General features: G+C 45.2%; 4 protein-coding genes and 1 pseudogene across 11 annotated transcripts in view; 1 reads left to right on the top strand and 4 right to left on the bottom strand.

Annotated features, from left to right (window-relative positions):
* MROH2A (maestro heat like repeat family member 2A) overlaps positions 1-1,892 on the top strand; it is a 55,970-nt gene extending 54,078 nt beyond the window's left edge. For all 8 annotated transcript variants that reach the window (XM_002686562.6, XM_059885222.1, XM_059885221.1 and 5 more), the window contains 3 exons: positions 703-805; positions 1,060-1,125; positions 1,589-1,892. In XM_002686562.6, the coding sequence (XP_002686608.2) occupies positions 703-805; positions 1,060-1,125; positions 1,589-1,785 (366 nt within the window). In that variant the 3' untranslated portion in view covers positions 1,786-1,892. The remainder of the gene's footprint in view (positions 1-702; positions 806-1,059; positions 1,126-1,588) is intronic.
* A 9,097-nt stretch (positions 1,893-10,989) lies between these two features.
* Positions 10,990-24,423, bottom strand: UGT1A1 (UDP glucuronosyltransferase family 1 member A1). Its single transcript, NM_001105636.1, has 5 exons — positions 23,538-24,423; positions 17,136-17,267; positions 14,619-14,706; positions 14,110-14,329; positions 10,990-11,936 (listed from the first exon to the last, which is right to left on the bottom strand). The coding sequence occupies exons 1-5, from the start codon at positions 24,399-24,401 to the stop codon at positions 11,639-11,641; spliced, it is 1,602 nt and encodes a 533-aa protein (NP_001099106.1). The 5' UTR covers positions 24,402-24,423; the 3' UTR covers positions 10,990-11,638.
* The window catches only part of UGT1A6 (UDP glucuronosyltransferase 1 family, polypeptide A6), a 123,001-nt gene continuing 109,914 nt past the window's right edge, over positions 11,639-24,725 (bottom strand). Inside the window, exons 2-5 of the mRNA NM_174762.1 lie at positions 17,136-17,267; positions 14,619-14,706; positions 14,110-14,329; positions 11,639-11,936 (exon numbers count right to left, since the gene is read on the bottom strand). Of these exons, the coding sequence (NP_777187.1) occupies positions 11,639-11,936; positions 14,110-14,329; positions 14,619-14,706; positions 17,136-17,267 (738 nt within the window). The remainder of the gene's footprint in view (positions 11,937-14,109; positions 14,330-14,618; positions 14,707-17,135; positions 17,268-24,725) is intronic.
* Positions 14,713-17,126, bottom strand: LOC101904121 (bystin-like; annotated as a pseudogene).
* The window catches only part of LOC132344951 (UDP-glucuronosyltransferase 1A3-like), a 77,666-nt gene continuing 70,176 nt past the window's right edge, over positions 17,236-24,725 (bottom strand). The window contains exon 2 of the mRNA XM_059885228.1: positions 17,236-17,267. The gene's annotated coding sequence lies outside the window, so the exon portion shown is untranslated. The remainder of the gene's footprint in view (positions 17,268-24,725) is intronic.

The raw sequence follows: 24,725 nt of genomic DNA, 5'->3' as shown, positions 1-24,725 counted from the left end.
AGGGGCTTGGGGCTTCATCCTGTGATCCTGCTAGACATGAAGTGTTGAGACCAGCTCTGTCCAACAGAAAGCAAATGCAAACCACACACCCATCTTTAAGATTTATGTTGAAAAACGTGAAAAGAGGTGAAACCAAATTTAATAATAGATTTTATTTAGCCCAGTAGTTCCAAATCATTGCCATTTCAACAGGAATCAATAGACAATTATTAATGTAATAGTTTACCTGTTTGGGATAACATCTTCAGTATCCAGGAGGCACTTTACACTTAATTCAGACTAGCCTTGTTGGTTGGATGGCATCATCAAATCCATGGACATGAGTTTGAGCAAACTCCGGGAGATAGTGAAGGGCAGGGAAGCCTGGTGCGCTGCAGTCCATGGGGTCCCAGAGAGTCGGACACAACTGAGCGACTGAACAACAGCAAGCCACGCTTCAGGTGCTCAAGGCCCATGTGTGGCCAGTGGCTACGCTATCGGACAGTGCAGGCTGTGGGCGAGTGTGATCTCTCTGGGCCAGAGAAGAGTAACAGAAACCTGAAGGTCCTTAGGTTGCCCATCTGCTACTCTGCTGTGTGACTTTGAGATGAGCACTTGCCCTCTCTGGTCAGACCCTCTAGCATCAGATGGATGGGCATCTGTGAGCAGCCAGTCTGCAGGACCTCCTCTTCCATGGCACTGGATGTCACTTGTTTTTTGCAGACTCAGAAAAAGCCTGCCGTTCTCTACAATTTCTTGCTAGAAACAATGACGTATGTTAAAAGCAACTTGTCACGGATCAGAATTGCTGCATGTAACTTGGCAGGTGAGCAGGCAGGTCTCCTGATGCAGGAGGGACCTTGAAGACCATCTGGTCAGACCTAGGTCTGGAGTGGGGACAGGTGTTGGGAGTCATGCTTGGGCAGAAGTCCCCCGTGTGTGTCCCTTGGCGCTTCATACCTGCCCAATGCTGAACTTGACGTCCTGAACTAAACCCTTAACAGAAACTCTCATCAGGCAAAACCAAATCTCTTGCTGACCTAATATTCATATGATGGGCATTTCTGACTGTCATTTTAGGAATCATTATGAAGCAGATGTCTGCGCATTACTTGAAAAAGCTGGATTTTCCAGCATTACGGAATTGTAAGTAGTGGAGATTCAAGTGTGAGTCAAATGAGTCCACTCTGCTCATTTGGGAGCTTAGTGAAACTGCCTGAGGGGAGAGTCAGCTGACCCTGGTTGTATTTGGGATGGGAGGCGTGGGTGGCCAGGGCACAGAGAGGTGGATGAACCTGCGGGGGGCTTTCTAGGAAGACAGCTCTAATGGATCCCTGTGCTTTCTGCCTGCTCCCTGTAGCAGCTGGGGCCTGGGGGTCATCTTCCTGTCCCTGTTGATGTGACGGAAGACCCCAGGGATGGGAGATGCAAGTGGAGACATGACTGCACCTGCCATCTTCCGAATTCACACTCTGGGTGGGGATGAAGTTCAAACCCCCATGAGCCCCTCGCCCCTCAGTCAGCTCTCATCAGCTCGCACCACCCAGGGCGGGCAGAGGACGAGGGCCTGGCTGCAGGGTCCCCACCCTCCTCGTACACTCACTCTCAGCGCTCCAGGAGCTACAGCTGGACTCAGATCCTGGGGTTTGGAGGGCAGCTCTGGAGACACTCAACATCTTGGATACCTGCAGTCAGCAGCGGCTTTGGGCTTCACCTGAAGGAAATCTCCTAGATGGTCTAAGTGCAAAACGTACCTGCCTTTCTTCTGGGGGCAAACCCCACCACAGCACCGCAAACCACTGTTAATTCCATGTGTAAGAAAAAGCATTTTACTTAAATAATCAGTGCCCCTTTCTTTCCTCCCCTTGAAATAAACCTCCCTTGCTATTTGGGGAGCAGATTCCTGACTGCAAGGAGATGACACCCCAGAGCTGAGACAGTGGGGTGAAGGGAAATTCCAGTCCTAGCGGGGATTTCATTCCTGTGTCCCCTGAGTGTGTGTGTGTGTGTGTGTGTGTGTGTGTGTGTGTGAGGCCAGAGGATCTGGGTCCCCTTTGTGTCTTCACTGCATTTCAGTTCCTCCCACATGGATGGTGTGTCCACTGCCAGGCTCTGTGCTGGGGTGGCCAGGGGAGCCCTGCTGCTGTCCAGCCCTGCTTCCAGGAGCCCCGCTCTTAAAGGGAAAGGAGACGTCTCCCAGCGACCATGATGCACCCAGGGTGAGGGAGGGCGGCCTCCAGTGGGGGCAGTGCTGGTGCCCGTCCACAGGGTGTCACTCAGAGGGGCCTCAGGGAGGAAGTGACACCACACCGTCCACCCTCGTCTCTTTCATATCAGGGTCCACTGGGCCAGGATGGGAAGGGACCCAGTGAGGCCTGGAGCAGAACCCATGAAGGGCCAAAGGGAGGAATTACCTCCAAGTCCAAGAAACAGGCAGGGGGAGAAGGGCAGGGAAACTCTTCCTATACTCATGCTGCCAGCAGGACAGTCTTGGGTTGTCCCCAGAGCAGATGAGGGTGGGATTTCCAAACCAGTCCCCCTGTAACAGCCCAAGGCGGTCACCACCCTGGGCCCATGGGTGGGAGGATTGCAAAGCCGTCCAGAAAACCAACCTGCATCGGAGGCTTCCGGGCAGACTGGTCTCACACTCTTGGTCATGCCCATGGAATAGACAGTGAAGTTACTTCCTGCCAAGTGATGAAGATGGTGGCTGCTGGAAGACTCAAGTCCCAGTGACACAGCCGGAAAGGAATGTGCCCTTCACTATAGGTCCTGGGGGAAGCCGTACGATTGCAGTTAGGTCTCTGATCAATTCCATTCATGCCTGTGCAAAACATCTCCAGATGGTTTATAGACCTAAACTCAGAAAGCAAAAATTTAAGACAATATAGTCATTTTGATCCTGAGGGTAGGGTAGGATAGCCTTTAAAAGTAATAAGAAAAATCAATTAAAAATAAAGGATTAACTTTTCTAAGTTAAAATATATCTTCTGGGACTTCCCTGGTGGTCCAGTGATTAAAATTCCATGCTTCCACTGCAGGTCCACTGGGGGGAGCTTAGGTTCTGTCCCTGGTTGGGGAACTAAGAGCCTCATGGCATACAATGCAATGAAAAAAAAAAAGAAGAAGAAAATTTCTTGAATGAAAATGAAAGTACAACATATAAACCTAAAAATTAAAAATAAATTTATCTTCTGTACAATAAAATATTGTAAAGTTAAGTCACAGATGGAAGAAGTTACTTGTAATTGATATAAACTAGGTTGGTTCATATAAGCAGATTGGCAAACAGAATATGCCCAAATCAGTAATACAGCAAATTAAAAAAATCAGTGTCACAAGAGGATGCTTGAAAAGCCAGTAGGAAGCTGGTTTGGGAGGTGACTGGGCTTGAATGAGGTCCTGAGGGTGGGGCCCCTGTGACAAGATTGGTGCCCTTTATAAAAGACACTAGGTAGCTCCTTCTCTCTCCACGTGACATGAGAAGGAAGCCATCTGCAGGCCAGGAAGTGGGTCCTCCCAGAGCCCAACTGTGCTGGCTCCTGGATCTCAGCCGTCATCTCCAGAAGCAAAGTTCTGTTGTTTAAGTACCCAGTCTCTGGTGTCTTGTTATGGCAGCAGAGCTGGCTAAAACACTCAGGTGATGTTGCAGTGTAAAGCTGCGGGTGGAAAGGGAACATCCATACAGGGAGAGCATCACCTTGGGTAGGGAGATGGGAAGGAAAGGTGTGCAACTTAATCTTTTATCAACTTAAAACACCATTACACACAGCAACGTATTAACAACCATTTACTCAGGATGTTGGTACATGGGTTTTGTCACTGTATTGTGAATATTTGTAAGATTTTATTTAAAAGTTACTGTCCATTAAGTAAACTAAAAAGCTTTTGCACAACGAAGGAAACTATAAACAAGATGAAAAAACAACCTTCAGAATTGGAGAAAATTTAGCAAACGAAACAACTGACGAAGGATTAATCTCCAAAACATACAAGCAGCTCCTTCAGCTCAAAACCAGGAAAACAACTCAATCAAAAAGTGGGCAGAGGAACTGAACAGACATTTCTCCAAAGAAGACCCATTGATGACTAATAAACACGTGAAAAGATGCTCAACATCGCTCATTAGTAGAGAAATGCAAATCAAAACTACAATGAGGTGTCACCACACTGAGGTCAGAATGGCCATCATCAGAAAAATCCACAAACAATAAATGCTGGAGAATGTGTGGAAAAATGGGAACCCTCCTGCACTGTTAGCAGAAATGCAACTTGATATAGCCACTATGGAGAACAGTATGAAGACTGCTTAAAATACTAGGGATAAAACTACCATATGACCCAACAATCCCACTACTGGGCGTATACCCTGAGGAAACCTTACCTGAAAAGGACACGTGTACCCCAGTGTTCACTGCAGTGCTATTTACAATAGCGAGGACACGGAAGCAATGTAGATGTCCATTGACAGATGAATGGATAAAGAAGCTGTGGTACATACACACAATGGAATATTACTCAACTATAAAAAGGAATGCATTTGAGTCCGTTCTAATGAGGTGGATGAACCGAGAGCCTGTTATACAGTGAAGTCAGTCAAAAAGAGAAAGACAAACACCACATATTAACACATATTTGGAAAACTCAGCAGTGGCCACAGGACTGGAAAAGGTCAGTTTTCATTCCAATCCCAAAGAAAGGCAATGCCAAAGAATGCTCAAACTACCACACAATTGCACTCATCTCACACGCTAGTAAAGTAATGCTCAAAATTCTCCAAGCCAGGCTTCAGCAATATGTGAACTGTGAACTTCCTGATGTTCAAGCTGGTTTTAGAAAAGGCAGAGGAACCAGAGATCAAATTGCCAATATCCACTGGATCATGGAAAAAGCAAGAGAGTTCCAGAAAAACATCTATTTCTGCTTTATTGACTATGCCAAAGCCTTTGACTGTGTGGATCACAATAAACTGTGGAAAATTCTGAAAGAGATGGGAATACCAGACCACCTGATCTGCCTCTTGAGAAATTTGTATGCAGGTCAGGAAACAATAGTTAGAAGTGGACATGGAACAACAGACTGGTTCCAAATAGGAAAAGGAGTACGTCAAGGCTGTATATTGTCACCCTGCTTATTTAACTTCTATGCAGAGTACATCATGAGAAACGCTGGACTGGAAGAAACACAAGCTGGAATCAAGATTGCCGGGAGAAATATCAATAACCTCAGATATAGAGATGACACCACCCTTATGGCAGAAAGTGAAGAGGAACTCAAAAGCCTCTTGATGAAAGTGAAAGAGGAGAGTGAAAAAGTTGGCTTAAAGCTCAACATTCAGAAAACGAAGATCATGGCATCCGGTCCCATCACTTCATGGGAAATAGATGGGGAAACAGTGGAAACAGTGTCAGACTTCATTTTTTTGGGCTCCAAAATCACTGCAGATGGTGACTGCAGCCATGAAATTAAAAGACGCTTACTCCTTGGAAGGAAAGTTATGACCAACCTAGATAGCATATTAAAAAGCAGAGACATTACTTTGCCAACAAAGGTCTGTCTAGTCAAGGCTATGGTTTTTCCTGTGGTCATGTATGGATGTGAGAATTGGACTGTGAAGAAGGCTGAGCACTGAAGAATTGATGCTGTTGAACTGTGGTGTTGGAGAAGACTCTTGAGAGTCCCTTGGACTGCAAGGAGATCCAACCAGTCCATTGTGAAGGAGATCAGCCCTGGGATTTCTTTGGAAGGAAAGATGCTAGAGCTGAAACTCCAGTACTTTGGCCACCTCATGCGAAGAGTTGACTCATTGGAAAAGACTCTGATGCTGGGAGGGATTGGGGGCAGGAGGAGAAGGGGATGCCAGAGGATGAGATGGCTGGATGGCATCACTGACCCGATGGACATGAGTCTGGGTGAACTCTGGGAGTTGGTGATGGACAGGGAGGCCTGGCGTGCTGCAATTCATGGGGTCGCAAAGAGTCGGACCTGATTGAGCGACTGAACTGAACTGAACTGATGGAACCTAGAAAGATGGTACTTGTGAACTTATGTGCAGGGCAGCAATGGAGATGCAAACATGTCCAAAAGTTTGTCCATACAAACTTGTGGACACAGAGGGGAAGGAGTGGGCGGGATGGATTGAGAGAGTAGCACTGAAACACACACTTTACCATAGATGGCCAGTGAAAACGTGCTGTATGACACTGCTCAAATCCAGTGCTCTGTGACAACATAGAGGGGTGGGATGGGGTGGGAGGCGGAAGGGAGGTTCAATAGGGAGGGGACATATATACACCTATGGCTGATTTCATGTTAATATAAGGCAGAAAACAGCACAGTATTGTAAAGCAATTATCTGCCAATTAAAAATAAATAAATTTTAACCGTCTGTATCTTATGATGACCTAGATGAGAAACTGTCTTTACAACTGAAAAAAATCAAAACAAGAATTAAAACTTTTAAATGTTGGGATGTCTCTGGTGGTCCAGCGGCTAAGACTCTGCTCCTGATGCAGGGGGCTGGGGTCAGGGAGCTAGATCCTACGTACCACAACGAAGACTGAAGATCCCGCACGCTGCAACTAAGAACAGGAGCAGCCAAATAAATACATAAGTATTTTAAAAAGGGATATTTGCATTTATTAAATTTTTTAAATACTATGTGTATCCAAAAAGTAAACAAAATTAAAGGGTATACAAGTTAAAAAAAAAAAACAACCAAAAAGTCACTGTGATACTCTATTACATATAAACTCTATTATAAACAGCTCTAATAAAAATCATGACCTGTCACAGGTGTTAAGTGGCTGCAGGTGTTTTGGGACATCACAGGACTGTTTATGTTTTCACCTAAAAATATTAAGCTGTTTGCATCATTTTCATGGGTGAGTTGAACAGTGATTCAATCTGCTACCTCCTAATATTGGAAGGTCTGATGCTGAAGCCGAAGCTCCATTACTTTGGCCACCTGATGCAAAGAGCCGACTCATTGGAAAAGACCTTGATGCTGGAGAAAGATTGAAGCCAAGAGAAGAGGGTGGCAGAGGATGAGATGCTTAGATAGCATCACTGACTCAATGGATATGAATTTGAGCGAACTCTGGGAGACAGTTTCCTGGCCTGGAGAATTCTATGGACTGTATAGTCCATGGGGTCTCAAAGAGTTGCACACCACTGAGCGACTTCCACTGGGAGACAGTGGGGGACAGGGAAGGCTGCTGCGATGCAGTCCATGGGGTTGCAAAGAGTTGGGCATGACTTAGCGACTGAATAGCAATAACAAATATGGAAGATGCCAAGTCCTGCTGGCCTGAATTTAAAAGGCTAAGCAGCTGGACTTTCTTTCTAGGGCTTAAAACTAGGTTTCAGAAAAAACAACTTCTCTAAAGGAATAGGAAACGTAAAGGAGGATTTCTGGTCACGTGTAAATTTAACAAAGAAAATATGAGAAAAATAGGCCTGTAAAGGATAACGTTAAAAATTTTAATTGAGCAACTTTATTCAAATAATTTCCAAAAATCCAGAGTCACGTCAATGGAAACAATTTCATTGAAATTTGCTTTGAAGGGCAGATAAGTGAAGCAAATTCTCACATGTTCTTGACTATTAAAAAATACACAAAAATCAGTTAGTGCAAAGAGGGAATACTCCAAAATAACTTGGCAATAGATTTTCAGTTTTGAATTTTTCTAACACAAAATCATTTGTCTCCTCCATTCTGAAAGGTGTGTCATTCTTTCCTTTAGGGGGAAAAAAATTCAGTACAATTTCGCTAGAATTCCCAATGCCAGCCCCCCAAAGCTTAACTGTTATTTATTTGTGTTAGTCATTCAGTCGTGTCCAACTTTGCAAAACCATGGAACCCACCAGGCTCCTTTGCCCATAGGATTCTCCAAACAAGAATCCTGGAGTGGGTAGCCATTCTCTTTTCCAGAGGAAGATATATTTACCCCCATTGAATATACATGAATATTTGAGTCATTATAAATACCCGAAGGAATGTAAAGGAACAATAGTAACAGTAGTTCCTCAAGCAGGCAGCGCAAACTGGTGGTTAAGACCATGGGCTTTCAAATCCTGGCCCAGCCATGCATGCCTGCATGGATTCAGGAGTTAACGCTGCGTTTCCTTGGGGACTTCCTTGGTGGCCCAGTGGCCAAGACTCCACACTCCCAATGCTGGGGACCCAGTTCAATCCCTGGTGGGAGAACTAAGACCCCATGTGCCACAACTAAGAATTGCCATGCTGCAAATAAGACCCGGGAAAGCTGGAACATACACACACATGCACACACACACACACACACACACACACACACTGTGCTGCAACTAAGAACTCCCATGCTGACTGTCTAGGGTCTCATGAGCTCTTGGTCTGTCTGGCTTCTCAGAAGTGACTTTGTGTTTAATTTCCAGAGGCCCATCATGCCCAACATAATTTTTGTTGGTGGGATCAACTGCGCTAGCAAAAAGCCACTCTCTCAGGTGTGCATTCGAGTGGGAACATTATATACCTGTATTCTAGCAAGAACTTTGAGTAGATGAACTTGTCATGGATCTGCTGAGATAGCCTCATTGATAAAAAGAACTAGCACTGCCCATTGGACAGAACCTATCTAATCAAAGGGTTCAAGTGGGGCTTAAAGAAGGAAGGTGCAAAAAGGGGTCAACACAGCCTGGTGCATGGAGGTTGGGCTCACAGCTCAGGAAGATTTGGTCCTTTTCCTCAACATATAACATTAGGTGGAGAATATTAAGTAGAGAGTCCCCTAGACTGCAAGGAGATCCAACCAGTCCATCCTAAAGGAAATCAGTCCTATACATTCACTGGAAGGACTGATGCTGAAGCTGAAGCTTTGGCCACCTGATGTGAAGAGCTGACTCATTGAAAAAGACCCTGATTCTGGGAAAGATTGAAGGCAGAAGGAGAAGGGGATGACAGAGGATGAGATGGTTGGATGGCATCACCGACTCAATGGACACGAATTTAAGCAAGCTAAGTACTGGAGTTTCAACTTTAGCATCAGTCCTTCCAATGAATATTCAGGACTGATTTCCTTTAGGATGGACTGGTTGGATCTCCTTGCTGTTCAAGGATGATAAATACCACATGAGAACGGACAGAAGACATTCTCCAAAAAAAGAAATACAAAATGGCTCATAGGCTTGGGAAAAAAACAGCCTTTAATAATAATGTTACTGACTAGGATTTTGCCTTCCCCAATCAAGAGAAATTGACTAGATGCCAGACAAGAAACTCAAGCAAGGCTTTAGTGGGGCCCCTGCTGCAGCAAGGTGGGGGAGTGAAAACAGACAACTGTTTCCCTTGCTGGCTCCCAGCTGCCGGCATAGCTTATCCCTTACACGGGGCAAGGGTAGGGGTGTCCTGCCCACCTCTTCGGCAGTGCTGTGTGCAGGGGGCATTCACAGTACCTACTTTTACTCCCAATCCCCTTCTTTCCATGGTGGCTCAGATGGTAAAGAATCTGTCTGCAATGCAGGAGACGGGTTCGATCCCTGGGTCGGGAAGATCCCATGGAGAAGGGAATGGCTACCCATTCCAGTATTCTTGTTCCAAGAATTCCAAAGACAGAGGAGCCTGGCTTGACTGGCAACTAACGCTTTCACTTCACTTTCCCTGCTTTTGCTCCAGGCTCTTCAAAAGTGGCATTTAGGGTGGGTTTTTTTTTTTTTTTTTTTTTCATCTTTTGGGGCCAGAATTTGCCACAACTGCTGCATGCAGGCAGTTATTTTTAGTTCCATACAATTTCTTTGTATTTGGTTGCTCAGAGAAGAGGCGTGTCCAAGTGCAAGCATTGCTACACTGCAGCAAGGTCGCAGGTCCCAGCCTGTCTCCATAATAATAATCATAAAGCAAATTTAAAACAAAATCCCACTTTTGCCTATCAAACTGATACTGTCTTTTTTTCAAGATTATACTTTAGACCGAAGAAGGTGAGATCCTGGCTCTCTCAAGACCAACCGAACCTCTCTGGACACACTTTGGGACTGTCTCAAACCATTTACTGGAGGGAACCATGCATCAGTGCCCCACCCAGATCCCTGTGTTCCTATATCTTAGTGCACAGGGCCTGATCTCCAGCACGGCATCTGCATTTCTCTCCCGCGGGTCCTCTCTGGATTTTAAAGCCCTCTTACCTGCCCTTGTGGACCCCCGTAAGTACAGGGAAATGAATGCCACCTGGGAGCAGCCAATCACCAACAAGAACAAGTGCCGGGATCCCCAAGGGCCTTCTGCCTCCAGTGGGGTAAATCCACCGTGTTTTCTGCACTGGCTGCCCATGGCAAGCAGCAGGATTGAGCTCCAGCTGCCCACAGAGAGCTGCCTTCTTGGTGGTCATCACTCCCCGCCCTACTCCCCACTCCTCTTCAGGCTTTCCTTCCCTTTGCAAATAAACTGCTTGCCCATGAATCCTCACGTTAATGGAGCCAAAACAAACAACCATTGATCTGTTGGAAGGCCCTTTCCCATGGAAACAGTCATGGATATGTATGTACAAAGACTCAGCTACTGGAATATTTAGTGATGTCTTTTTTATAAAGGAAAATAAAAGTGAATATACCTGGGGGTTGTGGTTATATAAATTTTGGTATATTCATGCAATAGAGTATTCCTTGGCCACTTAAAACAAATTAAATGTTATATAAAGACCTGGAGAGAGCATTCACAATAGGGTAAAGTGAAGGAAGAATGTGTTTTCTAAATTCTTCCTTCAGTTTACCAATATACCAAATACGGTAGCGTTCCTTCAATATACTAAGTATGGTGTATTTGCAGTATTTTATAACTCCACATATTTGCCAAAAAAATAAGTGTGGTTATTTTGGCAAACATGAGGGAACATGAGTAATGGTGACTTTAATCTCCTTGCACGTGTGTGTGTACACCTTTTTCAAATTTTCTGTCAGAATCACGTATTACTTTTGTAGTTAAAACATGTAGTTTAATAATAAATAAATGCAACACCCATAAAGAGAACACCTAACCAATATAATTAACGTAAATTTATTAATGTATTTTTAGTTATCACATCAGAAAAAAATATACTTTCCAGTCACTATAATTTAGGCATCTGTCAAATTCAGATCTGTTTGGGACAAGCAATGATTATCTACTCAGGCATATCACCCACCAATTTTATACATCATTCTTCCCCCAGTAAAGTCAGAAATCATACACCGTCTCAGAAGAGCGCTATACCATTCATTCACATCACATCAAGGATAAGGAAGAGACATCTTCTTTAGATGCACAGTGGTACCTGTGAAACATGAGCATAACTGAGAACCAGCCATAACTGGTAACCGAATGTATCTACCGATGCTGGACACGTTCCTGGGGGAGGGGGAGGAAGACACGCTTCCCAGACAGGTCCCATTTCTGGGCAGGAACAGTATTGTAGGTTGAGGAAGGACCTACCGGTTCTCTTAAGTCAATTGAAAGATGACAAGTGAAGTCCAGATTAAGGTACTGGAGGAAACAGCAAAGAGACTCAAATATCTCTACCTGTGTGTGTGACTAGGGATTTGGTCATTTTTACTTTTCAAAACGCACTCTGGGGCGTCATTTTCTGGCAAAGTAGTTCTTGAGTGAGCATAACATGAATTTAACCTTTCTCTAAAGTTTCCAACCCCGTTCTCAGTGTGTCTTGGATTTATGAGATTTCTTCACTCGCTCTTTCTTCCCAAAGCATTTCCGGAAGGCGAAGGCACAGGCCTTAAAGGTGATGAAGATGACTGTCAGCGTGACCGCCAGGAGGAAGCCAATCACATCCAGAGAGTGGTACTGGTACCAGGTGAGGTCATGGGCTGCAGGGCGCAGGTGGGATGCCCCCTTGTGCCTCATCACAAACTCCACCCAGAACACAGCCAGGTCCAGAGGCTCTATGGGGCGGTCCTTGTGAAGTCTGGAGAGGCGCATGATGTTTTCCTTATAGCTGAACACAAAGACAGTTATGTGAATGCCTGGAGCACCAGCAGTAGTGAACCATCCTCCCTCTATCCTTGCTTCCAGATTTTCCAAACGTGGTAGAGTTTCTATTGTAATCAGAAACACACACACACACACACACACACACTAAATATTTTTTATCTCTTAAAACTGGAAGCCAAAATTTTAAGTTGTTTGAAACTTGCTTCCTACTCTTCTTCTTCTCTTTTTAGTGATATCCTTATAGGAAATTAGTCATACTTTGTGGTAACAAGATAAAGAAATAAAGGAACAGGTCATCTCAGAAATTATTAATGATTTCCCATTCAATGAGATTGCAAATAATCACTTCTAGCCACCGTAAAAGACAGTTTAAAGTGCCGTATCCAGGACAGTGATATACTTTCAACTCCTGAGGCATCAGACCATCCAAGTGCTAAATTCTGCATGAGGGAGTATCTATGCAGCCTGTTAGGGAAAAAATGGGTTCCCGTTTATTTTGGACTGTGTGAACAGCTGAGTCAATATCCAAATCCAAAATGGGTTGGATACTTCCTCCCTTAGTATGGGTGCACTAGAAGAAGGAAGAGAAGGAAGAGAAGGGGAAGGAGGAGGTGGCAAGGGGAAGAGAAGGGGAGAGACAGAAAAGCAAGACACTTATTCAGGAGTGATTATGGTCATATCTGACCTTAAACATGCCCATCATCTCATATGGGTACATTATTATAATGTACTACTAATATTTGACCATAAATTCTGTTAAACACCTTCTTTTTATATAAATTGCCTCATACAAAATAGATTTTCTTGGACTTTCACTCATTAATTTATTAAGCCCCTGTTATGGCCTGGTTTTATAACCCGATGTTGGAAACTTTTTCACTTCTCTTTATCTTCTCTTTATCTCTTTATCTTTCCACTTCTCTAAACTGGGTGCCGTCCCAGTTTAGAGTTTTGGGAACACGGAGATTCACATGCGATGGGTCAGAAAGGAATAAAATTAGTAACTTGAAATGACTGATTAGTGTGGTTTTTTTTTAGATAGTAACGTACTAGAGAACTTCTACCAAGTCACTTTTGGATTACAAGTAGTTGTCCATACCACTGAATGAAAGGTCAAAGTTACGTTACTAATACGAACCTCAAGAATAAGTTACCAGCATATGGAAAGAAGTCAGGCTTTAATTGTAGTGATGCATGAGCAGCATGACCTAATGCTGACAAGTTGGGCTGCCAGAAGCCAATTGAAATGATGGATAAGAATCACATCAACTGCTCTGCCCAAACACTGTGGGCACTTTACCCTGGGGTTATGTAGACAATTCTTTTTCAATCAGAAGCATCACATACATGTGAGCACCATCATTTCTTGCCCATTTTCCCTTGTCTAGGCTTGGTTGTTCCCCTGTGTAGTGTCTCTTCCTATGTGAACACATTCCAGTCTTTTTACATCTGTCTTCCTGACTGATGTCTCCTTCAAAATGAAGAAACTATGGGTAGAGGTTCCTGATACTCTCGTAGATACACATACATACACACACATGCACACATGTGCACATGCATAGCTGACTGTTGGATGAAGTCCACGCCTGTCCATAATTTCTTCCTAGAAGATTCTGATCAGCCTATTACTTGTAGCAATTGACAGCAATACAATAAAGTTCACGCAGAGATAATTTGATCTAATGGCTTTTGCCTATTGATTTGCTTTCAGAGCCACATTTGAACAACCTTGACTTTGCTATTATCACGAGCCTTTGTCATAGCACATCACACACACACACAGATTTTTAAACCCCCATGGACAAAATTTCTCACAGGTTTCAGTGCTGAGAAAAACCATACCTTAAGTAACTGATTTGTTTTTATCTTGGACACTATGCTTCTTCTAATGGAATGTTTCTTTCTTTGCAGGAACTTAGAGATCAGACATTTATTATATTGACATTTTTTAAATAAATGGAAATTTTAAGTACACCAGGGGAAATAATATTTAAAATCATTTTTATGATAAATTCTATAGAAATTAAAGCACGTTTGTGTAAAATGAGTGGTAATAACCCCAAGCCATCTTACTTATAAACTAGATCTTGGGGTATTTGTTTTTGCATCTGAACGGTTATTGTGAGGCGATGGCCAAAATACAAGTAGCAAGTATTCCTGGGTAGTTTTTCTCTTACGTCTTTTCATTGATGACAGCTTTCAAGGCTTTTTCTAAATCTTCTGAACTCATTTCCAGGACATTCAAAGTCACTCCAGCTCCCCGGGTCTCCATGCGCTTTGCATTGTCCATCTGATCACCAAACAAGGGCATCATCACCATGGGAACGCCATTGCATATTCCTTCATAAATGCCATGGGAGCCGGAATGTGTGATAAAGGCCCGAGTCTTTGGGTGACCTGAGGAGAAAAGCAGGGGGTGATGCCACCAGTCAAGCCACCGAGTTTCACCATCTGACATCGTCTGGGTCCTCCAAGCGTGCTCAGGGCCCAGTGCCATCCACACATGGCCCCTGCAGAAATGTGCAAAAGCGCACGTGGGTTGAGATATCCTACCAGGTAAAAGGCAATGTGGGATATGTTGACAATAATCCTTTCCAGCTAAATAATGCTTTAGAATAGCCCTGCCTGAGCCACTTTCTTAACTTAACCTTGGTTAGACCCTACATGCTAAGTCCTCCCCACGTACCGAGCAGATCGTTCTGGGGCAGCCACTTGACGAGCTTTGTGTTCTTCGCAAGGTTTGGTGGTGGAGTCCCAGTGTATCGCCACAGGACCTTGCAGAAGGAAAAAAACAAAAACAAAAAAAAACCCCCGAGTTTAAGAACGTACACATACCATTTTTATTTTTATTTTTTTCAATAAATACCTGCTTTTTGTCTTTATCCACCTCCCAGTGACCTGACACAACAGCCTGAAAGGAAGTACCCATTCCATCCCTAGCTGGAACCTGGGAGTGCTGGGCTGTGGGACCTCAAGTCAGGTCCCAGAACTGAGCAGGTATGCAGGCCTAGAACGCAAGAGGGAACCAGCCCTACTATGGCCCCCTGTTGAGAACTGGGGAGTCAGAGGCCTGAGACCTGTCTTGGCCCTGATCCGGGTCTTCAGCCGTCAAGGCTCGGAATCACCTCCAGTCACCAGCAGGGATCCTGGAGTCCTTCCACGCTCCGCAGACCCAGGCGAGCGCTGCATCCTCACTCCATGGTGACGGGAACATCTTCTACATCTCGGGGGACGGCACTCTGCAACTCACGCCTGATCTCCGGGGACAGCTGGGGGTGGGGCTGCAGCCGGAGCAGTTCCAGGAGGGCCTCCTTCTGCTCCGTGGCTAGGTCGGCCTTGTAGCGCTGGACCAAAGTCAACAGGCACTGGTGCCAGAGCACGGGCAGCTCACGCTTCTCTGTCCAGAAGCCCAGGAAGTGGAAGACCAGGGCGTCCAGCACTCGGTAGGGCAGTGCGTACTTCTTGTCCAGCAGCAGCCACAGGAAAATGCTGTTGGCCCCGCTGTACTCCATCTCTGCAATTTTCAGCATGGCTGCACTGGAGTGCAGCACGGGGATGGAGCACTTGGTGATGATGCTGCCCACGATGATGGCTTCCAGGAGGGTACAGGTGCCCGACTCGCACAGCGGGATCAGGATGCCTTTAAACCAGGCTCCAGGCTTGAACAGGGCCTTCTTCAGGGCCATGTAGAGGTGGAAGTTGAGTCGTTTGTACTCAGCAATGTCATCTCATACCCGGGGGAGCAGAACCAGGTTATAGAAGCGCTGGGCCATCCGTTCCTTTAAGTTAGAGGCAAAAATCCTTGTGGCTTGGTACATGGCAGCAGCGGTCCAGGCCTCAGGCTCTGTGACGTAGAGGATCTGCTCCCAGTTGGAGAGGGCAGGGATGATCTTAAATGCCTTGGGCAGTTTCCCACTGCGGTACTTAGACAACACCTCCCGAACCCCTCTGTAGACCTCTAGGACGCGGGGGTCCAGCTGGGGCACAGGGAAGCCTGAGACCTCGGACATGACCGTTTCGACTTCGTCTGCTTCTCAGTTAACTGCTCCATGATGATGTCAGCCAGGGTGCGCCTGGCAGGAGGGTTCTGGTTCATGAACATCTCAAGGGCACGCTCATCCTCGGGGTCCACGACCACCTCCGCCTGCTAGCCCGGCCCTGCCGTTGTGGCAGCCTTCTCCAGGGTGGGCCACTCCTCGTCATCTGATCCATCCTGCCGCACTCCTGGATCAAGCCGCATAGCGCGCTCCCGCGGCACCGCGGGTCTGTCCCCGCTCCCATGCTCTGCCTTGAGCTCCTCTTGCTGCTGCCGCGCTTGCTGCAAAATCTGTCGGGTCAGCCGGGGCCCCACGTACTCTTCCTCCTCGTCTCCGGTTCCGCGACCCCGCCGTTTTTCTCGGGTTCCTGCCCGCACCGCGTCCCCAGCCAGGATCTGCTCGGCCAGCGGTGCATGCTTTTCCTGACCCCCGGCCCCGCGGGCCGCCTTGAACTTGGGCATTTTTCTAGAAAACCGGGCCGTGAATTTTCCGACGTGGGTATGGACGGAAAAAGGCCCCGAGTGCGACATATACAATTTTTAAAACAAGACAAGACATCAGCTATAGTAGCTAGAAACTGGAGTCTCTGAATGAATATAACCTTGGAAAAGGTAGGAGGTATGATGATTAAGAAGGCTTTTGGGGACAGGTAACATTCTGTGTCTCGTTCCAGAGGCTTGATTCCATGGGTGTGTTCACTTCGTGAATCTGTGAAAATTCAGCAAGTTGTATATCTATGATTTTTGCACTTTTCTGAACTTCAAGGGAAATTACTTAATAAAATGAGTGGGCATGGAACTATAAAAGCAGAAATATAAGAAATGAATCCAGTGTCCTAACCAACTGCTTTCTGGAGAAATATTCTTATGCAATATGAAGAAACACTATCCTGCTCATTTTATTTTAAAAAAATAAATTCTCTTTAATACACTTTTGAGTCAGTTAAGTGAGAAAGAGTCCTCCTCGTGCAGTGGATCATGGTTTAACAGTGTAGTTGAGAATGAAATAGCAAAAAAAAAAAACCTTTGGATTACTAGTAATAATTGGGAAGTGGCAGGGAAATCCAAATTTAAAGCCCAACTCATAAATTAATTTAGTTATTGCAAGTCTGGGGTTAGAACTCTTGTGAAGATAGATATTAAAAAAATCATATAGAATCTTCTTACTGTTTGAGGTATTTTGCCCAAAGCATCAGCAATTTCCATAGCTTTCTGCTCCGGAATCTCCGAGACCATTGAGCCCAAAGAGAAAACCACAATTCCGTGTTCTCCAGAAGCATTTACATAGGCTTCAAATTCCTAGAAGCAGAAGAGAAATTTCCAGTTAATTTTTTCTCATATTTTTTGATGACTATATGCATTCAGCTCTGAATAAGGTATCTTCCTCATAAGAAAGTGATTACAGGAGTGTGTATTTGTGTGTGTGTGTGTGTGTGTGTGTGTGTGTGTGTGTGTGTGTGTGATAGAGACACAAAGTATTAATGTGTGTTGTAACACCCTCCCTCCCCAAGTCCTTTCCATCCCAAAGGAGGAATGTTTCCTGCTTACAGAGTTATCACCCAGGTTCTCCTCTGAAATGTAGATTCCAAGTCATGTGTCAAGTTTCTGAGAGAAAAGTGATCAGAGGTAAAGCCAGATCCTTTCCCCCAGGGCTTCATGCAGCTGGGAAAGTTTGGAAGAAAGCAGGCTTTGGGGAGGAGGGCTGAACGAACGAGCTGAAGGCAGTAGTAAGAAGGGAGGAAAGGGGAAGGAGCCTCCTGGAGAGAGGAGTGAGGTTTCAGCAGATTCCGTGAAAGGAAACATGGGAGGAGAGAAACACTGTCCAAATAGAATTTCAGCAAACTCTCTCCGGCACTTCCTCTCTAAGAAAATCTATGTAAAGACCCATATTACTTTTCAAGACTTCTAGAATATTCTTTTTATGCTGAAAGAATGAATGGAGTCAAAGCACAAAGCTACAGAGGGCATTAAGAATTAGACTCATGATTAAGGAAAAACCTCAAATAGCAAAAAATCCTTCCACAACAAAAATCCTTCTGGCTTCCCTGCAGCCTGTGGCAGTCAATACACTTGAACGAGTAAAGCTCATATCCGTGTCAACTCCATGCTGAAATGTAACCAGTCAACCGTGCATTTTCCCAACCTTTTCCTGGATAAGAGTTTCTAAGGTGTTTAAGTCAACGTGCCTGCTTTAGCATAAAGAATATACAGAAACGTATTTGAATCTTTCTCTGCTGATTCCGTACGTACTGTAAAATGTAAACTGTTCCTCCCTAGGTATGAAAAACACAAAATAAGGGACAGAAACCCTTGCCAAGTGTGTCCCAGCGACCTGAGCCCCTTCTGTGGGGTTCAGAGAAGGTGAAGGGCATGTGAGTAAACCTTGACCACCAAAGCCTCTTGGTAGGAAGGAGAAACAGGCACAGTTTTCACCCACGCAGCATATGACCCTCACCTAGAGCCCGCTTCCTATTCTTAGTTCACTATGGCCCTCATGGTCATCCAAGGAAGGCTGCACGTGCAAGGCTGCTCCATTGTCTCAGGAAGCATCCAGCAAAGATCACCAGCAGGCAGACAGCCTTGGCTACTTAAGGACACAGTTCAAGACAAGGCAACGAGACTTTCAGAAGAAACTTCAGGGCCAGATGACCCAAGGAATAAGGAATGGAGAACAGAGACCGGGTGGCATGCCGACCCCTGTGTGGATTACACCAGCTTGTTCTCCTCTGCATGTGAGACAGGCTCATCCGAAAACTAGGGCCTGAGTGCATTCAAAGTCCTTCCCTTTACTAACGGCATCCTATTGTCATTATGATGACTTTTTAAGTCAAGGAGTAATTGGGGGGGCATGCCATGCAGCTTGTGGGTTCCCTGACCAAGGACTGAACCCATCAAGTGAGTTTTGGTGTGTTTGAGCTATCAACTATGATTGATTTGCCAGTTAACAATGAATCTTACAACTACTAGAACCCGAGTAATCTGTGGTTCCTTGAATGAAGCAGAAAGTTGGATATTAGAAAATGTCTGTGTGTGTAGGGTGAGAATCAGACATGGCAGGGATCCCAGCTAGTAAGTACAGGTTAGTTTACAACCTGGCAAAGGCCTATCCCTTAAGGAATAATGGATAGACTTAGCGATCAATGTCAAATGAAAGCTCTGAAAATGATAGGGATAGAATGAAGGGACATAATAGATGATTACATAGTTAATCCCACTAGCAGATTGTAAGTAGAAAAACATAGGAGACCCCTGTAAGTTCATGATTACTTGAGAAAGCAGGTTTCCTTAACCACAAAACCAAGCAGGCTTGCGTAACAACAAAACCAGGCAGCAAAAGCATGGTGTGTGTCCCAAAACACTAAAACAATGGTAGCGTGAGACCAACATCCTGCCCAGTGAGTTCAGTAAGTTAATGATTCCTAGGACTTGCTGTCTGCACACATAACCGTGACCCTAGCTTGACCATATAGGGACAAGAAAACGCTCCTGGAGGAGGAGCCGATGATGGAAGCATGACGTCTACTCAAGAAAGACAAAGGTCTTCTCCCCCTCCCTGCTTTTCCTTTGATCATAAAGCTGTAGCACATTAAGTTCTCAGGTGTGGCATTTCTCACCCACCCTCTTGTAAGCCTCAAGTGTGTGTGCTTAGTCACTTCAGTCATGTCCAGTTCTGTGAGACACTATGGACTGTAGCCTGCAGACTCCTCTATCCATGGGATTCTCCAGGCAAGAATACTGGAGTGGGTTGCCATACCCTCCTCCAAGGGATCTTCCTAACCCAGGGATCAAACCTGCAGTGTCTCCTCCATCTTCTGCATTGCAGGTATATTTTTCTTTACCACTGAGCCACCCAGGAAGCCCCATGTAAGCCCCACAAGCATCCTACCCTAATAAGTCACTCTGCCTCTCACTGGATTCTTCTCTATACTGATACATAAAGAACTATGGTACCAGAACTCTTTGGAGTCCTCCTGAAATGATGCCAAACTTTTCAGCAAGATGCAACAGGAATAATGCAATCAGAAGAACAGCAGCATTAGTCACAGCGTTGAAACTAGAACCTGGAGATGAATGGTGGGTGTATCTCAGGAAGAAAGGAAGGAAACCCCTAGATTCAGCCTTGGGCAATAATCTTAGCATGGCGTGATCTGTTCCCAAACTTCAGAGCCAACTCCAGAGTGCTCCAGGCTTCAAGACACACACACGCTACCTGTGCACGCACACACACGCAGTGGTAATCTACTTGAAGGAAACAGAGCAAGGCACAAGTAGGGCAAGTTTCCCTGAACTGTTGGTTATTAATGATCTAATTCACTCCCTGAGAGTCTCCAGATGGTTTTATATGTCTCCAAAGAATGCCACGGAGAAGGTGATAGCACCCAACTCCAGTACTCTTGCCTGGACACCCTGAGAGCTGGTGTCCAGAGGTAAAGAAGCTGGGTACCAAGTGCCATTGCGATGGGACACGGACCCCTGCCTCCATCACTGCCGTGTCTCAGGTGACTGAGAACCATGGCATTTAGTGTAGTATTGTTGACCTTTCTAGGTTCAAAAGCAGTTGTAGTGTTATCAGGCATCCTGGGCCTTGTTAATCTCCTGTTTGTCAAGTGTACTGACTTCGAAACCCAGGAGGCTTTTACTAGAAGTCCTGACTTTGGCTGTGAGTTTAGTATTTTGAGTTCTAGGCTTTTATTAGATTTTTCCTTCCCAAATGCCTTTCATTTTGCAAGGAGACTCATGAAACAGTATGTTGGAAATGTGTTGCTGTCTCATTGTACATTCAGAGCCACTTAGGAACACTGCGAGCTTCCTTGTCACCACTCTCTTCTCTTCATCATCTTCAAGTCTGTTCTTACCGATCCTCTGTTTGACTGTTTTCCTTACAACCATTGTGGATGTGTGGACACCATCTCTGGACCTCTGTGTATTCTGAGATGTTCTCAGGTGAGAGGGGACTGACATCTTGGAATTCTTGAGTGTCATGCCTTTTCTCTCAGCATTGTTCTACCATCTTCATTCTTTGATGGCATCCCAAAGGTATGCCCAACACCAAGCTGTGCTTTCTCTAGGGACTCTCATTAACAAAGATTTCATCTTTATACTTGAAAAGTTCAGGACTTTTACCAAGAGCATTGGGAATAGTGTGATCCCCAATAGAGGGAAGGAAGTGCAGAGCAGCACTCTCTAACTAACCAAGGGGAAAAAAGATAACAGCAATGTGACAGACCAGCATAAATCAAGAAAAAGGGAAATGACAAAGCAAAGTAAAAATAAACTGCAAGAGTTATAATCATATCTGTTGATTGTTAAGTGCAAACAGGTGAAATTCAACTGTTAAAAGAATCTGCCTGACTAGGTTAACAATATTGGCTCTGTAGAGCTTTCGGGTTTATTTTGTTGTGTTTATCTTTTGCAGCACAGTATGTGGGGTCTTAGTTCCCTGACCAAGAATCAAACCCACGCCCCCTTCATTGGTAGCACAGAATCTTAACCACTGGACTGCCAGGGAAGTCCGTGCTTCATGTTGTTTAAAGAGAAGGAAGAAGGTTGAAGACCTGGAGTACTAAGGAGGCACTAGAGAAATGTAAACAAAAGCAGTGCAGGAATGGTGATATTAGCATCTAAAAATGGAATTTCAAATTAAAAGCATTTCAGTAAGACAATGGGAACTGCTATCAGGCACAATTTACAGAAATATTCTCACATCGAAGCTCACTTGCAAAAAACAAGGCAGCAACCAACACACATTCAATACAATTTACCACTTAAGGGGAAAATATGTCAATAAATGATATAAAGATGTGATGTCAAGAAAGACCTTTGATAAAGTTCTGCAGTCTCTCCCATGAAACATCCTAAATAAAGAAGAAAATCACTTAAATAAATAAGAGCTGTTTTCCAAATGCAACAGCAAACATGCAAAAATATCTTGCTCGGACCTGCTGGCTAACTTTCTTTCCTTTGATCTGAGATATGACTGTTGGTTTGATGACATTTCACCCCTTTCTTTTTCTCTGTCTGAAAAAGAACCATTAATGGATTTCTACACTCCTGGATTTTCTCATCTTGCTTTCAGAAAATCCACAGCACACCTTCTTTCTTCACCAGACCACCCCACTAGACACAAATGTGTCCAGCAGACCGTGGGGGTCTCAGAATCTTATTGCCAGGGGTCTTCGAGGGCTTACGAGATCTCTCCTCACATTACAGGGGTGGAATCAGAGCCCCATTCAGGAGCCCCTGTTTTGCAGCAGTGGGATGGAGGTATCCAGGTAGCACCCGACTCCTCACCTGGTATTGCTCCTGCTGCCAGAAGTTTCAGCTGGCTATGACAATTATATAATCATTTAAAACATGAGGGCTGCTCTGCTGGCTCAGCGATAAAGAACCTGCCTGCTGGTGCAGGAGACTCGGGTTCAATCCCTGATCTGGCCGAGGAGCAACTAAGCCCGTGTGCCACAAGTACTGAGCCTGTGCTCTAGAGCCCAGGAGTTACAACTACTGAAGCCAGGCCTCCCTAGAGCCCGTGCTTCTCAACAAGAGAAGCCACCGTCATGAGAAGCCTGTGCACCGCAATGAAGAGTAAGCCTCTCTCGCTGCAACCAGAGAAAAGCCTGGGCAGCAACAAAGACCCAAAGTCAAAAATTATTATTTTTTAAATATTATAAAATACGAATGTCAGAAGCTCACTGGAAATAAGATTCATCACTCTATGAGGGTGATAGTAGCCCCTCGTAGGAGCCAGACTCAGCATCTGGAAAGTACTTGGGCTACCAGCAGATCCCAAACCAATACTTGAATAAATGAAGGAACGCCCACTGAACTGTCACCTACTTGAAGAATCTTTCCCAAATCCCCATTAGAAGGAAACTCTCCTGCTATTCTCTACCCTCTCTGTCGAGATTTGGAAGAGAATGTGAATGCTACTTTTGTTTTTTTCCTGCAAACTTCCAGTTGCAGAGGGTGAAAACATTAATATATAAGCATTTAAGAGAGTGAGATGCATGAGCTTTGAATCCAGCATCAGAACCTGGCTGTCTAGTGATTTGCTTTATTATAGGAAATGGAACTGCCGTATTCAGCTTCTTATTATCTAGAAACTGGACTTTTAACCAGGAACATAAAGGCAATTTTCCCTGCCATGCAGGATCTATCTATTGATGCCAAAGAATTATCTCAGCAGTCTTGACTTTTGTGAGCCTGACCTGACCATGGGCAAAGTGCACGCTGCACAATTTTGTTCTCTGCGAGGAACCCTGGACCCAGGGCCCTGTGTTTATGGCATTTAACCCATGTCACATCTAATCAATTACTATCCACTGGAGTGCACAGAATAAAATGGCCAAAGTACACTTTCCTAAAATCTCCGATTAAATAAAAACAAAAAACAAAAAAACCTAGAAGAAGATGCCAAAGAGTTATAAATTACAACTCACTCCTAAGAGACTGGTGAAATAGAAATGAACAAGACAAGGCATTTGAGGCTGTCTCAGCAGATCCATGACAAGTTCATCCACTCAAAGTTCTTGCTAGAATACAGGTATATAAAGTTCCCACTCAAATACACACCTGAGAGAGTGGCTTTTTGCTAGCGCAGTTGATCCCACCAACAAAAACTATGTTGGGCATGATGGGTCTTGGGAAATTAAACACAAAGTCACTTCTGAGAATCCAGACAGACCCAAAACTCATGAGATCCCGAACAGTCATGTCTGTCTGAAGGATTTCCGAGGCAAGCAGCCCGTATGGGGAATAAACCATATCGCACAGCAAACTCTCTGACAAGGTGATGAACATGTTCTTCACCCGCTGCAGGAAGGTCATGTGATCTGAGTTAAAGGACAGATACCTGGGCACGTAGGATGGTGGACTGGGGCTCTGGGTACCCTGAAAGTCCAGGCTGCATGGCAGTCCATTCAAGAAGAACACGGCAGGCACAGACAGGTACTGGGCCACGATGGGGCCGCAGGGAAGGAAAGGGTCTGTCAACACGGCATCGAAGCTACTTGCCGTCAGGGAGGCCATCAGCTCCTTGTTGTGCAGTAAATGGGAGCAGGCGGATAAGAGCAGAGCCGAGTCCTTTTTGATTTTCTGGTAGGTTTTGATCACGCGCTTCAGGAAAGGATCATCCTCAAAAACAGTACGCCCGAGGCTGATAAAAGTCTCTTCCAAGTCCTCCCTTCGGAATGGCACAGGGTACCTCTTCAAGGTGTAAAATGCTTCCTCTTTAATGTATATGGAGGCGTCAGGTGCCAGGACCACTATGTCATGTCCCTTCTGCTGCAATGGCTGGAGGGGTCCGACCAAACTCAGCCAGTGGCTGCCATCTACCGGGACCACCAGCAGCTTCCCACCCTGGGACACGGAGGGGCCGAGTGCGCACAGCAGCAGGAGCAGGATGACTGGGCGATCCCCCTGGGACCCTGCTGTCATGCTTGCTCTGCTGTTGCTACCGAGACAGCCACCTGCCGGAGGTCTGCCCCCTCTCACTTACATAACTCAGGAACCAAACTAAACACCAAGTTAGTGTTTGCTTGTGTCACGTGACCATAGCTGTCAGTCAGCTACAGACTGCTGGGCGTTTACTTTTAGAGATAAAGAGGGCAGGACTTTCTAGGTCTCGCCACAGGCAACAGTTTAACTGTCTGGAAGCCCCTAAGCACGCGAATTCTTTTTTTATCTTTTCAATTGAACTGTACCATACTGTGTTAGTTTCAGGTGTAGAAGGAAGTGATTCAGGCATATGCGTGCTCACGC

The sequence above is a fragment of the Bos taurus genome, chromosome 3, assembly GCF_002263795.3.
Source record: "Bos taurus isolate L1 Dominette 01449 registration number 42190680 breed Hereford chromosome 3, ARS-UCD2.0, whole genome shotgun sequence".
Taxonomy (NCBI): Eukaryota; Metazoa; Chordata; class Mammalia; order Artiodactyla; family Bovidae; genus Bos; species Bos taurus.
This window is presented reverse-complemented; position numbering and strand designations above follow the sequence as displayed.

Coding starts and splice junctions, on each gene's coding strand:
- UGT1A1 (NM_001105636.1), bottom strand. CDS start 24,401: ATGACAGCAGGGTCCCAGGGGGATCGCCCAGTCATCCTGCTCCTGCTG. Junction 14,707..17,135: donor TGGGCAAAATACCTCAAACA/GTAAGAAGATTC, acceptor TCCTTCTGCAAG/GTCCTGTGGCGATACACTGG. Junction 11,937..14,109: donor GCTGTCATCAATGAAAAGAC/GTAAGAGAAAAA, acceptor CTTTGTGTTCAG/CTATAAGGAAAACATCATGC.